The 14549-nt window shown below is 44.2% G+C and overlaps 2 protein-coding genes across 2 annotated transcripts; both read left to right on the top strand.

Moving 5' to 3' along the window:
* The first annotated feature begins 470 nt into the window (after nt 1-470).
* Nucleotides 471-5251, top strand: slc52a2 (solute carrier family 52 member 2). Its single transcript, XM_054764532.1, has 4 exons — nt 471-934; nt 1412-2270; nt 2356-2476; nt 3432-5251. The coding sequence occupies exons 1-4, from the start codon at nt 805-807 to the stop codon at nt 3651-3653; spliced, it is 1332 nt and encodes a 443-aa protein (XP_054620507.1). The 5' UTR covers nt 471-804; the 3' UTR covers nt 3654-5251.
* A 1774-nt stretch (nt 5252-7025) lies between these two features.
* Nucleotides 7026-11038, top strand: si:ch73-196l6.5 (riboflavin transporter 2). The gene is made up of 4 exons (XM_054764533.1): nt 7026-7150; nt 9097-10109; nt 10181-10304; nt 10370-11038. Exons 2-4 carry the CDS (start codon nt 9112-9114, stop codon nt 10577-10579), a joined length of 1332 nt encoding a protein of 443 aa, XP_054620508.1. The 5' UTR covers nt 7026-7150; nt 9097-9111; the 3' UTR covers nt 10580-11038.
* Nucleotides 11039-14549: the final 3511 nt, after the last annotated feature.

Raw genomic sequence — 14549 nt, 5'->3', positions numbered from 1 at the left:
CTGTATATATTATATTATTTTTGCATATTTTTGTCTGTTTGGTTTGAGCCTTGTTAACACCTGTGTTGAGACCTGGCCCCCCCTCTAAGTAAGTATTTTTCTTGGCAGACCTCCTCTCCAAGGTCAACATGTTGCATCACAAACAGCAATGTCATTGAGTTCATGCTTATAAAAATATTTAGTGGGAGAGGCAACTAATGGCCTTTTTGGGTCACTGTGCCAAACGTTAATGCATTGTAAATGCACTAGAGAAGACAGAATAACAGGAAAACATTTTATACAGTAATGCAAAAAAGTGTATTTAAAGAAAAATCTCAAATGACGTGTCAGATCAACTTTGTGTCGGTCACTCGAACCCCTTTTAAAGGTGAATGAGCTTTAGTGTCTAAAACGCCGCCCTCCTTAGTTGTAACCTTTTTATAAAACGAACGTACACCTGTTATCGAACTGTTGCTTGCCGATTGCGGTGACGTCAAGGCTCTCATTAGAATGGTGTCATAACTAGTTTCACCATTACAATATGTATATACAACACGTATACGTAATGTATACTTTCAACTCAAGTAACGTAAAAGTAAAATTATTCTGAATGCAGAAGCGAAAGGAAGAGCGACGAAATAAATTATATTTACATATTACGACGAGTACATGAACGCATCTCAAGGGGCGGGAACTCCAGTCGAGTGTCCACCATTGTTAACGTTCAATCCAGCGTGGAGGGGCAAAAGTTCATCAGCTGTTTGCTAAAAACGTGGCCGAACACACTGGTTTATTCCGTGTTATTTCTTCCCGGACTGCGGCGTAATGTCGGGCAGCTGGTGGAGTAGCACGGCGGTGACCCACTGCCTCGTGGCTCTCTTCGCCATGGGATCTTGGATTTCCGTCAACAGTTTGTGGGTCGAGCTCCCGGTGATCGTCAGAGGCTTGCCCGAAGGTCAAACTCTTGTTTGTCATTCCAACCGCCAACTCTGCTTTTGTCACCTTTATTCAACTTATTGTTTATTTAATTCTTCTTAAATATATCGACAACATCACTGGACCATTCTACGCTTGTGTACTAGCTAGCTTGCATTAGCTAGCTAGCTAGCGTGACACTAACCTCAATCTTGGCATTCTCTTTAAACTCAATCATCAATTTAAATATATCTTAATGATTTAAGCGTAAAAGCAGCTATTAATATACATAAACTTCAATTGTAAGACTTTCTAATGTAGTACTTTGCTTGTAGATTCAGATGTACAATAACAGTGATTTCACACACAGCATCTAACAGTTTTTTTTTTCTCAGAATTTAAATAAGTGATCCTTTTCTTGTTCAAACTTACATCTCAAAGCATGCTCTGTATATGCAATTTGTATAGTAATTCCCATATCTAGTAGTATCAAGATGTCACCTTCTTGTTGTTGTAGAATGGAAATTGCCTGCCTACCTATCAGTGCTGATAGCCTTTGGGAACCTGGGTCCAATCGCGGTAACTGTCACCCATCACTGCGCCCCAGGCCGTCTAAACGAGCGCCTCATCATTCACTTCATCCAGGCGCTGGCGGTGGTTGCGTCCGCCCTGCTGGCCATCTTCTGGGCACAAAAGGTGGTGGTGGCTGGGGAGGAGAGGTCCGTGCCCTTCCTCCTTTTCACCTTCGTGCTGTCTCTTGTCTGCTGCACGTCCAACGTCACCTTTTTGCCCTTCATGTTCCACTACCCACCGCAGTACATCCGGACCTTCTTCATCGGGCAGGGCTTGAGTGCTCTGTTCCCGTGCGTGGTGGCTCTGGGACAGGGTGTCGGCAAGCTGAAGTGTCAGAGCGTCAACGGCACCATGCAGCCACATTACTTCAAAGAGCGTTTCCCAGCGCAGAACTTCTTTTGGTTCTTGTTCATCATGCTGTGCGTTTCAGCTCTGAGTTTTCTGGCCTTGACGCGGCGGCCGGCAGAGGTGTCGCAACAGGATGCTCCCCAAAGCCACGATGCCTCATCCACACCGGTTAAGAGTGAGGACGAGAATCACCCGCTGAGCAACGGAGAGTTGCAAGTGTCTGAGGAGCAGGTGCAACTGCAGGAGCCGTCGCCCGCTCAGACGTTTTGGACGATGCACAACATCTACCTGCTGGCATTGCTCGCCGTCTCCAACGCCCTCACCAACGGCATCCTGCCGTCCATACAGAGCTACTCCTGCTTGCCGTATGGCATCATGACCTTTCACCTCTCTGTGGTTCTTGGGAACATCGCAAACCCTCTGGCCTGCTTCATCGCCATGTTTGTGGTCCTGAGGTAAAACACTGAGCAATCAATCACAAGCTCCCCCGTTCAAAGTGTGCACTGCGATCTGAGGTTTGGTCTTTGCTTTGTCTTCCAGGTCCTTAACAGGTCTGGGTTGCTTGTCTTTGGCTGGTGGAGTCTTTGCTGCGTACCTCATGGCTTTGGCCGTCCTCAGTCCATGTCCTCCACTGCTGAACGCTGCTGGGAGTGCATTAGTGGTGAGTAACCTTCAGAACATATCCGCTTCCCTCTTAGGATATAACGCCTCTGATATGGCGGCATCTGGTGTTCAAGTGGAGTACTTGTATTACCGTCGGTAGTATCATGTCGCATTCAGGACTACTGGATCATCACAATTTCACCATTCAACATTTGTGATTTTTTTTTCAGGAACTTATCAAAAACCTAAATGCTTACGTCACTTACGGTGCAACAGATACCTGCACAGACAATGTGTTTGTACGATTATTAAAATAGACGCTTTCACACGAGTATACTTACAAAACAGTACTATTTCATACAAATTTATAACCTGCAAAGCATGCTAGGGATACTCACGGGTACACTTTGCCATACTGTAAGTTACCCAAGCTTTTGGGTTTTACATTAGAATAGTATTGTTTTGCGTTTATATTAACAGGAAAGCGTTTATTGTGATATCGTTACTTGTGTTATTTTTGGTTGCACTGTAAGTTGAGGGAGGCGTTTGGTTTGATGACCTGTTGCTTTGAGTTAGTATCAAAATAGACATTCATATGGGCGTCTCATTGACTTCTCAGATTATTTTTTTCCATTCCCAGGGTGGTCTAGCAGGGATCGACTGTATTGTGAAAATAGTTTATCCCTTTTGCAGCCTTATTTAGAGGTCTGACTTCAGAGCTTTCCAGGCAGGCGTAAGCAGAAAAAAACAAATGTAATAACTGCTTGTTTGTGAAGTCTTTTTTTTTTTTTTTTTTTTGGCAGCTTAGATCATGTTTTCATTGTATCATTGTAGGTTTTTATACAGCTCGTAGGGTGCTGTGTTTCAGTACATGTGCTGATGTCACACTGTGTTCTCTAAAAGGCTGTTCAATGAGTACAAACCTGTCACGTGAATTGATAAAGTGTTTAAAAGCAGATTTTTACTCAAAGTGCGTGCATCCGTGTGTGCGTGTGCATTTGCGCCCTCTCCAGGTGATCTCCTGGATTATCTTCACGGGCCTCTTCTCCTACCTGAAAGTGGTTATCGGCACTTTGTTGCATGAGGTGGGTCACGCCGCCCTGCTGTGGTGCGGCATCTCCATCCAGGTGGGCTCCCTGGTGGGCGCCCTCACCATGTTCCCGCTGGTCAATGTCAAGGTCAATGACAATGACATCTTCAAACGCTCACAGGACTGCCAGAACAGCTGCCCTTAACGAGATAAAACCATTAATTTTCTTTACGACACACACACACAGCTCCCACGGGAGCATCAGCTGTTTATTGATGCAGTTTCTGAGGCTCCTTAGCTTCAGGAGCCCCAAGCAAGACTGTCTGTCTGGTAATGGTAGCATTGTGTTGCTTCACACTGACCGAGGGGCTGTAACGTGCAGTAAAACCACGAGAATGAACCTGTGCGGATGAGGTTGTTCACAGTGGGACCATGTGACATTATTTACTCAGGGACACAATCCTCCTCACTCATCATCAACGCTACATTGCCAGCTACAATCTGCACTTTGGCTGATATTTGAATTGACGTGTGCGTCCTTCAGTAAACTTGGCCTTTACATTTATAACAATGCTTTCTGTTTCACATTTTACTGAAGAAATTGCCTTAACTTGATGGAGGAAACTTGCTTTCTAACGTTGTTATTAATACTTTGTCAACGCTGATTGTAATTGTTTCTTTTTACGTGAATTGGTCAGTTGTTTGCCTTTGAATACCTGATGTGTGCCACATCTGATTACTAATATGTGTATTATGTGTATTTTTTCACCTTTGTATTTATTTTAATGAATGGAATACATAGCTGTCACACACGTTTATTATTTATTACCACAAATCCATTAAGGCATTTATTATGATTATTAATAGAGTTTTTATCAAGTAAATAACATAATATAACTTTCCACAAATAATGATACAGTGTTCCCTTGTTTATCGCGGAAGATAGTTTCCCAAAATATTTTTAGGGTAGGACTAATCATTTGACATGGTTATAGATCAGTTTGTGGTGTGATTTAGAACATGACCGTTTTTATAACAAACACATACAAGCTATTTTTTGTGACGCCCTTATTATGTACCCCCACAGGATGTGCTGCTATTTTGAAGGCCGGAAGTGTTGTTTGTAAGTGTTGAGGTCACTTGACGGGTGTCAGTGGTGAGATGAGCTGGCTAAGAATTATCCATCCATCCCATCCATTTTCTATACCGCTTCTCCTCTTTAGAGTCGCGGGGGCATGCCGGAGCCTCTCCCAGCTGACTTCGGGCGACAAGCAAGGTACACCCTGGACTGGTCGCCAGCCAATGGCAGGGCACATATAGACAAACAACCATTCACACGCTCATTCATACCTATGGACAATTTAGAGTCGCCAATTAACCTAACCTGCATGTTTTTGGATGCGGGAGGAAATCGGAGTACTCAGAGAAAACCCACGCACGCACGGGTAGAACATGCAAACTCCACACAGAAATGCCAAAGGGAGAATCCAACCCAGGTCTTCCCGATCTCCAGACTGTTACTGTGTTGGCCAACGTGCTAACCACTACACCACCGTGCTGCCGGCTAAGAATTAGTGATGGAAATTTCGGCTTCTTTTAGAGAGACGGTTCTTTTGGATCGGATCACTAAAAAGAGCCGGCTCTTCAGGCTCCCAAGTGGCTCCAGATTTTTTTGTTGTCTTTAATTTATTACCAAATTATTATTTGTATTGTGTGAAATGAATTATCAATGTAGAAAAAGCATGGTATCATGTTTATTTTTTAAATGGGTTTATTTAAACCTCAATGAACAGCTACAAAACATTGTGTGTTTTGGTTCATTGTCCTGTTGCAGAATCCAAACGCTATAATGTTATATTATAAAACAAAGACCCATCTCAATAGACAAATTAGGTCAAATCTCTTTGGGCAAATTTCTCACGAACTAATCAGTTCTGAGAACCACAGCGTGTTTAACCCCGCCCCTCCCCCGATCAGTGTGGACACAGTGACGCCGCCACAGATCTTGACCAATGACATTCGCCATTAGTAAAAGTCATGTACACCCTACTGCTACACGCTTACAAAACATAAACCATTTTCACATTTCATTAAATTGAATGATTAAGCATGAGTCAGTAATTAATTGTTAGTAAGTAATTGTTAAAAAAAAAAATTGCATTGTGCACGGTCAGTTTTGCATGAGCACTGATGAATACAGTAGATAACATGTGAATTTCTCTTGGAGATGAATTAAGTATGTAAGTATTGGTCCTACATATCTTTTATTTCAGTCGGATGTTGGGATCCTTCCCTTCTGGCTTGAACTGGAGCTTCACTTTTGTCCATTTGCAATCGCTATGGTTTAAATCCGCATATTAATTTCATACCAAATTGAAAGGGAAAGTTGAACAGTATTCAAAGTACAAAAATACACACAAGCAGCGATAAAACCTCATTTTCAGGGGAATCTCCACTCTCTCATCCTGACACACGCATACTCTATAGCAGGGGTCACCAACGTGGTGCCCGTGACCACATGAGGTGCCCGCAAGGCTGCTTTTCATTCAGGTTTTCAGTTAATAATGAAAGAACAGTAGAAAAAAATGCATTCTGAAATACAAAATGTGAGTTGTGGACACCAGCATTTTGTTCATGTTCTGGTAAAACAATCATATTCGCTTTGTTTGGGTTTAAAATAAGCTCTGAAAATAAATTTTACAAAAATGAGTCTCTCTTGGCCATTTTCATTTTGTAAAAGTAGCTCTCACAAGGAAAAACCTTGGTGACCCCTGCTTTACAGTATATTGACAGGTTTTCACAGTGCAGGGATTGGAACACCAATAGAAGTTAAACCTTCAAGATGAAACACTCTTAATACACAACATAATCCTCAAACCTACTTACTTACTTATATATCTCACACAGAGCAATGAACAACTTCATGCTGTGTCTCCTTCCTTCTTTCTGCTATGACGTGCACTCTGTGCGTATGAGGTGTTCATACCACCAATGACAAGTGGCGTACGTCTACCACACTTTGGGAACCTAGGCACTGGAGGACAAAAAAGTCCTCTCCCAAAAACTGCTAGAAAAACACTAGATTGATTTTTTTTTTTTTTTTTTTGCTCCAATCTTTCAATCAACTTCAGTCCTAATAAAAAAAAATACATATATATATATTTGAAATGCCCACTTAATTAAAACATGTTGCTGTTTTTTAATTTTTTTAAATGGTATTTTTTTGTACAATAAATGTTTTAGATGTTAGTCTCTAATGTTTTATCCTTTTTGCTAGATTTGAGGTTTATCAACCTGCTATAGTTTTCTCAATAATAAAAATGAATCTCCAAAAATACTACTTGCCTAATCATTGTGCAGCTGTACATAACAAAGTGACTAATGGGTGCATGTTAAGTTAAAAAGTCCTATACGCTTGTAAGTGAACAAATGAACTGAATGAGCTCAGTTTAAAAAAAAAAAAAACGCCTGAAGGCAACGTGGTGGCAAACCAAAACATGTGATGCCCCCTCAAAGTCTCACACAGTCAGGGTCTTTTTTTTTTTTTTAAGGTTAGAGACAACGAAATCACTGAGACAAGCACGTGTCATGGCTGGCTGAGTGTGCACGTTCGCACGCCCACTATCGGCAAGGAGGGTCTAATCCCGGACTTTGGGCTGCAGTCGCTCGGCACAGAACTCCAAAGACTCCATCCGAGAGCGCGTGAGTACACCTGGTTTTAGAAATGTGTCATTAATTGATGCTTAAATGCTCAGGATGTAATGTAAATATTGTTCTTGATATTATGTGATTTTTCATCAGTTTTTCCCCATGCAGTGTTTTGCTAATATTAATATTGCATAAACATCTTGATGGTTTGAGGGTTGCTTGTGATTCTTTGATAACTTTTGTGTATTCGTGTTCACCGTACAGTGGAGTAAAATAGAGTTGGTGGAGGAGGGTGTCTGGCGTGAGCTTGATGAAGTCTGCAGGGAGGCAGGAATGTCTGAAGTCCGCCCTGGCCAAGTTTGATCCCCTCAGTCCTGTAAAGCCTTTCTTAGTCAACAAACAAGCCACTCAGTCGGATGTTTTCTCAAATTAAGAAATGGCAGTGAATGAGGTCTTTGCCTTTACTGGTTTGTCGCATGTGCAACCTGGCATTTTGCACATAAAAATGTCAGGGAATCTGTTCTTTGTACCGTTGGCTGACCAGATCTGTAGAAAGAAAGAAATATTAACTATAACGGGACCATCTACAAAAGTTGGCACCAAAATGCTTCTGGGTAGTGACATATTAATCCCAGACTATCTTTTGTGTTGTTTTCTACGCATGTCAACATTATTGTAGTTGTGGTGGACAAATTGAGCAATGCCAAGCCTTGAATCAGAGGTATCTGTTTAAAGAATCATTTGCAGGGCAGGGTGCTTGACAAAGGACGTATTGGAAGCACAGTGGAAGTGTGGTTAACTCTGTGGTTAGCGCTCCTCTAAAAAGGATGGTTCTCTGAGTCATTGATGAGTTGACAGGATCATAGCTTGAGCCGTGCTGTGGCCCCACATCTTAGCTTGAAAATGATTCGAAAGGTAATACTTCAAAAAGATGCATGGGTAGCACAGTGGAAGAGTGGTTAGCGCTGCTGCCTCTAAACAGGACTGTTTTCTGTTGGACTCATTGATCGGGTGACGTCGGATGGTGCCTTAACCATGCTGCGACCCCACGTCTCATCTTCTTTGTTAGAAACGGCTTCTTAAGGTAATTGTAGGATGCTTCAAAAAGAACGCATAGGCAGCACAATGGAGGAGTGGTTAGCACTGTTGCCTCGAAGTAAAAAGGTTGACTAGGATGACCTTGGACCATTGACGCACACCGGAGCCCCCCGATGTCTAAGTTCCTTCCTTGTTGGAAACTATTTGAAGGGTGCTTCAAAAAGGATGCAAGGGTAGTTCGTAGGGATAAGCGAGTAGACCACTATCTGTATATGTATCTGTATCTGTTCACCCATCTAAATCATCCATATCCGTAGCTGCACTCGGAGTGGGCGAGACATAAACCGAAAGTGGGTGGGGCTTAAATCTATACATTATTTAAAGTCTGATCAGAAGTTTCTATGTTTGTTGTTTATTATTCAGCTATGTGTGCTGTGTAGGTGTGTAAGTCATCTGTAAGACTTCATTATTAATTATTCTTTAATGATCTGTGTGAAGTTGGTGATTCATGCAAACATCCAGTTAAAAACATCCAACGCTGTGGTCCACCACTTATCAAGTTCTCTCCTCACTGGAAACCATTTGTAAGGTCGGGTGCTTCAGAAAAAGATGCAAGGTAGCACAGTGTGAAGAGTGGTTAGCACTGCTGCCTCAAAACAGGAAGGTTCTCTCTTTGGCTCTTGTAGGACCTTGAAGCACACTGGTATGCTTGGTATGGTATGCTTGTATATGTGCAAGTTCTCTCTATATTAGAAATGATTTGTAAGACAGTTGTAGGAGACGTCAATAAGGCTGCATGGGTCGTCATTCTGAGTGAAACTGCATCAAAACCTGCTAAAGTATGAACGTAGTTTGTCACTAAACTAGTCTTAGTTGTTCATGATACTTGCTGATGTGTCTTTTTCCATCAATATCCTTTGCTGAGTTTCAGAGCTGCTAATTGTGAAGCTTCTTCCTTCTAGAAGGAAACCTACGTCATGTCTGTCCTCACTCACCTGCTGGCGTGCCTGTTCGGCATGGGCTCCTGGGTCTCCATCAATGGCCTGTGGGTGGAGCTGCCCCTGATCGTCCCCCACATTCCGGAAGGCTGGTACCTTCCGTCCTACCTTTCCGTTCTAATCCAGATGGCCAACGTAGGTCCGCTATTCGTCACCCTGATGCACCGTTTCCGTCCGGAATCCCTCAACGAGGCGGCCGTCATTTACGTCATCGTCGCCCTCGGCACTGTGGCCAGCCTCCTGTTGGGTTTCTTCTGGAAGGAGACGGTCGTAGTGACGGGCGCTCCTCACAGTGTGCCTCTGCTCGTGCTCACCTTCTTCCTCGCTGCCGTCGACTGCACCTCCTCTGTGACCTTCCTGCCCTTCATGATGCGACTCCAGCGTCAGTACCTCACCACCTACTACATCGGCGAGGGAGTGAGCGGACTGCTGCCGGCTGTGGTAGCACTCATCCAGGGTGTCGGTGTGGTTCACTGTGTCAACGGTACTCAGTCTCAGAACCAGACCCACAACGCCACCAATTTCTCTACGACGGTTGAACTCTTGGCTCAGCACCAGCCGGCCAACTTCTCAGCGGAGGTGTTTTTCTTCTTCTTGAGCGCCATGATGCTCGTGTGCCTGCTGGCCTTCCTACTGTTGAACCATCATCCTGCGGTGGCAAGGGAGACACCCAAAGGCCAGTACACCAACGGGGTACAGAAGAAGAAATGGGTCGAGAAGAGGCCCATGATGGATCCCTACCCACCCTCAAGCCAGAAGTGCAGGAGCAGTTTTGGCACCGGGACTTACAGCTGGATGCAGGTGTTCTACATCTTTGGGATTCTGGCGTGGACCAACGCTCTAACCAATGTGGTGCTGCCCTCGGTGCAGTCGTACTCGTGCATGCCGTACGGGAACAACGTCTACCACTTGTCTGCCACCTTGGCGGCCGTGTCCAATCCTCTGGCCTGTTTCATCGCCATGTTCTTCCAGATAAGGTTGGCAAGCATCCCGTCCAAACAGAGCATGGGGATTATTGTCTCAGAGCTCATTTAAACATTGTCACCAGATCCTTTTGGCTGATGGGGGCGCTCACGTTGCTTGGCAGCGGTGTGGGGGCTTTTATAATAAGCATGGCTGCTCTGAGTCCGTGTCCCCTGCTGGTGAACGACAACTCGGGTGGAGTCATCATGGTGAGTGGAGAAACATTAGTAGAGCGAATACGAGACAACAGACTAACCCTCACCCCCGTCTGCAGGTGTTGGCGTGGATAGTCTTCGTTCTTACGCTCTCCTACGTCAAGGTGGTCATCGGCGTGATCCTGCGTGATGAGGGTCACAGCGCCCTCGTGTGGTGCGGCGCCGTGGTGCAGCTGGGCTCCCTGCTGGGTGCTGTGACCATGTTCCCGCTGGTGAGCGTGTACGGCTTGTTCGCGTCGGGCGACCCGTGCAACACCAGATGTCCTTGAAGGAGGGGGGCAAGTTGAGGGAGGTCAGGTCGCAGCATTGCAGCTGTTACATGCTAACATGATGATGTCCACACGTGTGCCAAGTGGTTAGAATACATTTTGATATTGTTATTCAGGACTTTTAATCAACTATGTGAGGGTCTCTTTTGCTTATTGGTCCAAATTAGCGGCACCTTTTGTTTATGTCATATGTAAATATCTCAAATGCTACAGTCGCCTTACGAATGTGGAAAAAAGGTGTGGCCGGGAGTGGCTTTTTTATTTACATGTCGTTTTTTTATGATGATTTTGACATTGACACAACAAACATTGAACAGGATAGCTTTCGTGCTGTCATTGCTAACAATAGAGAACCATGTCAGGCTAATACACAATAAATTGAATCACTAGTGAAAAGTTCCACAATAATTATTTTTCTAAATCTATTCCATCATGTGTTCCTCCTACCAGCTAGCATCTTCGTAGCATGTCCAGCAGGGGTCACCAACGGGTTTTCTTGTGAGAGCTACTTTTAGAAAATGAAATTTCGGCAAAAATGATTTTCATACCTTATTTCAACCCAAACAGATCAAATATGCTTGTTACCAAAACATTCACAAAATGCTGGTATCCACAACTCACATTTTATGTTTCAGAATACTTCTCTTTCTATTGTTCTCACATTATTAACTGAAAACCTGAATGAAAAGCAGGCTTGCGGGTGCCTCATGTGGTCATGGGGGGCTACCTGGTGCCCGCGGGCAGTGTGTTGGTGACACCTGATGTACAGTATAGCCCAGTCCAGAGCCGGAAACTGCAGAGGAACAAACTGGAAATGTTCAGACAGAAATGTTACATTTCAAAGCCTGCTAACTAACCTGCTAACCTCGGGAGCGACTTGGTGGCTTTTGGGCTTTGCTTCATCCAAGCCCAAAAGAAAAGCTTAATGAGGTTTTAAGTAGAGCTACAATATGAACAAACAACAATTAAACTGAATATGGCTGTTTATCAGCTGATCAAAAGTTTAAGACCATCGCTCAAAAAATAACAAAAAAAACAGAACAAAAAATGTTCTCAGTAGGACTCAGTAGCTCCACCGTTCTTGTTCATCACTTCCACTGTTAATCTTGGCATCACATGGGAACATCGCAGGCTTTGATAGACCGTTGCTCACAGTGCCAAAGCAAATCTTTAGCAAGTTAGGTGCCATGTACGTAAAAAGTCCTAACTCCTACCTTCTGTAGGTTTGACAGAAATCCCAATGAAATGTAAATGCTAACAATGCTAACAGCTAGTATGTATGTAACTACAGCTGTCCCTCGCAATATCGCAGTTCGATTAGCGCTCCCTCGCTATATTGCATTTTTTCAGAAACAAATAAATGTTCACTCTTTGGCGGTAGACTCTGTTCTATTATTAGTCAAAACATATTGAAATACTACTGTATTTCAATACAGTATGCAGTACAGTATGATATGTAGTATTCTGGTCACTAGGCGGCAGTAGTGACACAAAACATTGATGACACGTTACCTGACATTACATTACCTTAATACTGCATGAAGTCACGGAGTCAACAATAGCATGTTGACTCCATGATAAAGTGGAAAAAAAGTTCTCCTCCTAAGGAGGAAGTCGTAAGTTTTTGGCTTCTTAAGTTTAGAATAAATCAATTTGAGGCTAATTGGTTAGCTGGTTAGCTTGTTAGCTAGTGGCTGTCTCGAGTCCCTGCAGCATAAAAGCTGCAATGTGGTGTAAACAAAGAATAATAGGAGTGTAAAGGTGACTATAGGGGTGTTATTTCATGTCTATAGGGCTCCAATAATGTAAAAAAACCTTCTATATCTTTCTATAAACTTCTGAATCCTATATCGTGGAAATTCATTGATCGTGGCCGGGTCTGGAACCAATTAACCGCGATAAAGGAGGGATGGCTGTAAAGTAAAGGGCATTGCACTGCTTTGCTTTACAGGCTGCTATTGCTTCGCATAATAAGAGCACGTAAGATGTAACATAAGCACAACAAATTACAACCTGCAAACTGAAATAGCATCTTACATGAACACAAAAGCGGATCAGCCTGATCGAATGAGATTTGATAAATATGATAACGAGCCGCCGATTTTGCTTCCCCTGCTTACCATAACGGTTTAGCTTATGAACGTGCGTGGTGGGTTCAGCAATTTCACCAAAGGAAATTGTGAAATAGTTTCATTAAATTGTATTTTTAGAATAAAGAACTATATCTAGATATTTACTAGTGTAGACAGGAAGATCACCTGAGGTGAGTGTACAGGTAGAGGGCGGGGTGGACTATGCCGGCCAGAGACAGCAGGCCGATACTGAAGGTCGTGATGAGGCAGGTGTTGAGGGATTCGTGATTGTTGAAGTGAGTGAGGACGCTCACTGGGATGTAACAGAGCGCAGCCACCGTGCTGGTGGCTCGGACGGTGGCGAGGGCGCGCCTCTTAGATGGGTGCAGCGTCGCCTTGCCGGGTCCGGCCTTCTGTAGGGTGAGCGTGATCCTGGCGCTGCACCGCTGCACCACCACCATCATGAGCAACATCAGGCAGAAGGGGAAGATCTTTTGTACGACCGCCGTGAAGGTGTTGGGGCTCCGCCGTGCGAAGGCCACGAAGAAGGCGGAGGGCAGCGAGATGAGCCACACGGTGGCGGCGCTCAGCTCCCTGCAGCGATACCGCCGGAGGTAGCAGTAGGAGGTGGGGTGCACCACAGCCACGTAGCGTTCCACGCAGACCAGGCACAGGCTCATGGGCCCGCCCGTCTGGGCGTACACCAGCAGGAACTGGAGCACGCTCTTCTGAGCCTGCGGCCACGCCAGCATGATGCACAGGTGCGCGGCGGACATGCCGTACTGGCAGTTGTGGAAGAGTGCCAGGTTGAAGTTGAGCACGTCCACGTGGGCGCGCTTCGCCGTCAAGATGAGCCACAGCAGGCACGCCGCCAGCGGCTGACCCGTCAGCACCGTCAGCGTGTCCATCACACCCAGCAACGCCATCTGGGCCGTCTGGAGCTCACAGGTCTCGTTGATGGATGGCATCACCTCCTCTGCAACTGCAACACATACGCACTATAGAGGATCTTTGACTAGCATTTTTGCAGTAGAGCCTTAGACACAGCACAGTGCTCCTGTTATGTAAAGGATCTTTGACTAGGCAGCAAATCCTTAAAAACAGCAGAATTCTGTTACATAGTTGATCTTTGAGGAGTAGATTTGTAGAAGGTCTTAAACAGCGGACCACTCCTGTCATATAGAGGATCTTTGACAAACATTTTTGGAATACAGCCTTTCTTAAACAGCAGAGCGCTTTTGTCATATTAAGGATCTTTTTTGCAGTAGATCCGTAAAGAGCAGAGCACTCCTGTTGTTTGAGAATCTTTGACTAGTGATTTTGCAATCTGCTCTTAAAAACAGCAGCGGGTCCTTAAAAACAGCAGAGCACTCATGTTATAAGGATCTTTGACTAGTCTTTTTGCAATCAGTCCTTAAAACCCGTAGACTGCTCCTGTTTGTATAGAGGATCTTTGACAAGCATTTTTTTTTTTCAGTAGGTCCTTAAAAACAGCAGGATGCTGCTCCTTAAACAGCAGAGCATGCCTGTCAAAGAATCTTTGAGTAGCATTTTTGTATGCAGATTCCTAAAAACAGCAGAGCATTTTTGCACCATTGATCTTGACTAGCTGTACGTCCTTAAAAACAGCAGAGCGCTTCTCTTCATTATAGGATCTTTGACATGCAGCAAGCCCTTGAAAATAGAAGCGCACTCCCGTTATATAGAGGATCTTTGAATAGCATTTTTTTTTTCAATTGGTCCTTAAAAACAGCAGAATGCTATAGAGGATATATAGAGGATGTTTTGACTTGGCAGCAATCCTGTCATATAAAGGATCTTTAACGTTTTTGCAGCTAGTCCTCAAAAACAGCACAGTGCTCGTCATGGCCACAGAAAAATGTCAAATAAGACTGAAA

This window comes from Dunckerocampus dactyliophorus, chromosome 20, assembly GCF_027744805.1.
Source record: "Dunckerocampus dactyliophorus isolate RoL2022-P2 chromosome 20, RoL_Ddac_1.1, whole genome shotgun sequence".
Classification (NCBI taxonomy): domain Eukaryota; kingdom Metazoa; phylum Chordata; class Actinopteri; order Syngnathiformes; family Syngnathidae; genus Dunckerocampus; species Dunckerocampus dactyliophorus.
The sequence above is the reverse complement of the archived record's forward strand: the minus strand, read 5'-3'. Positions and strand labels throughout refer to the sequence as shown.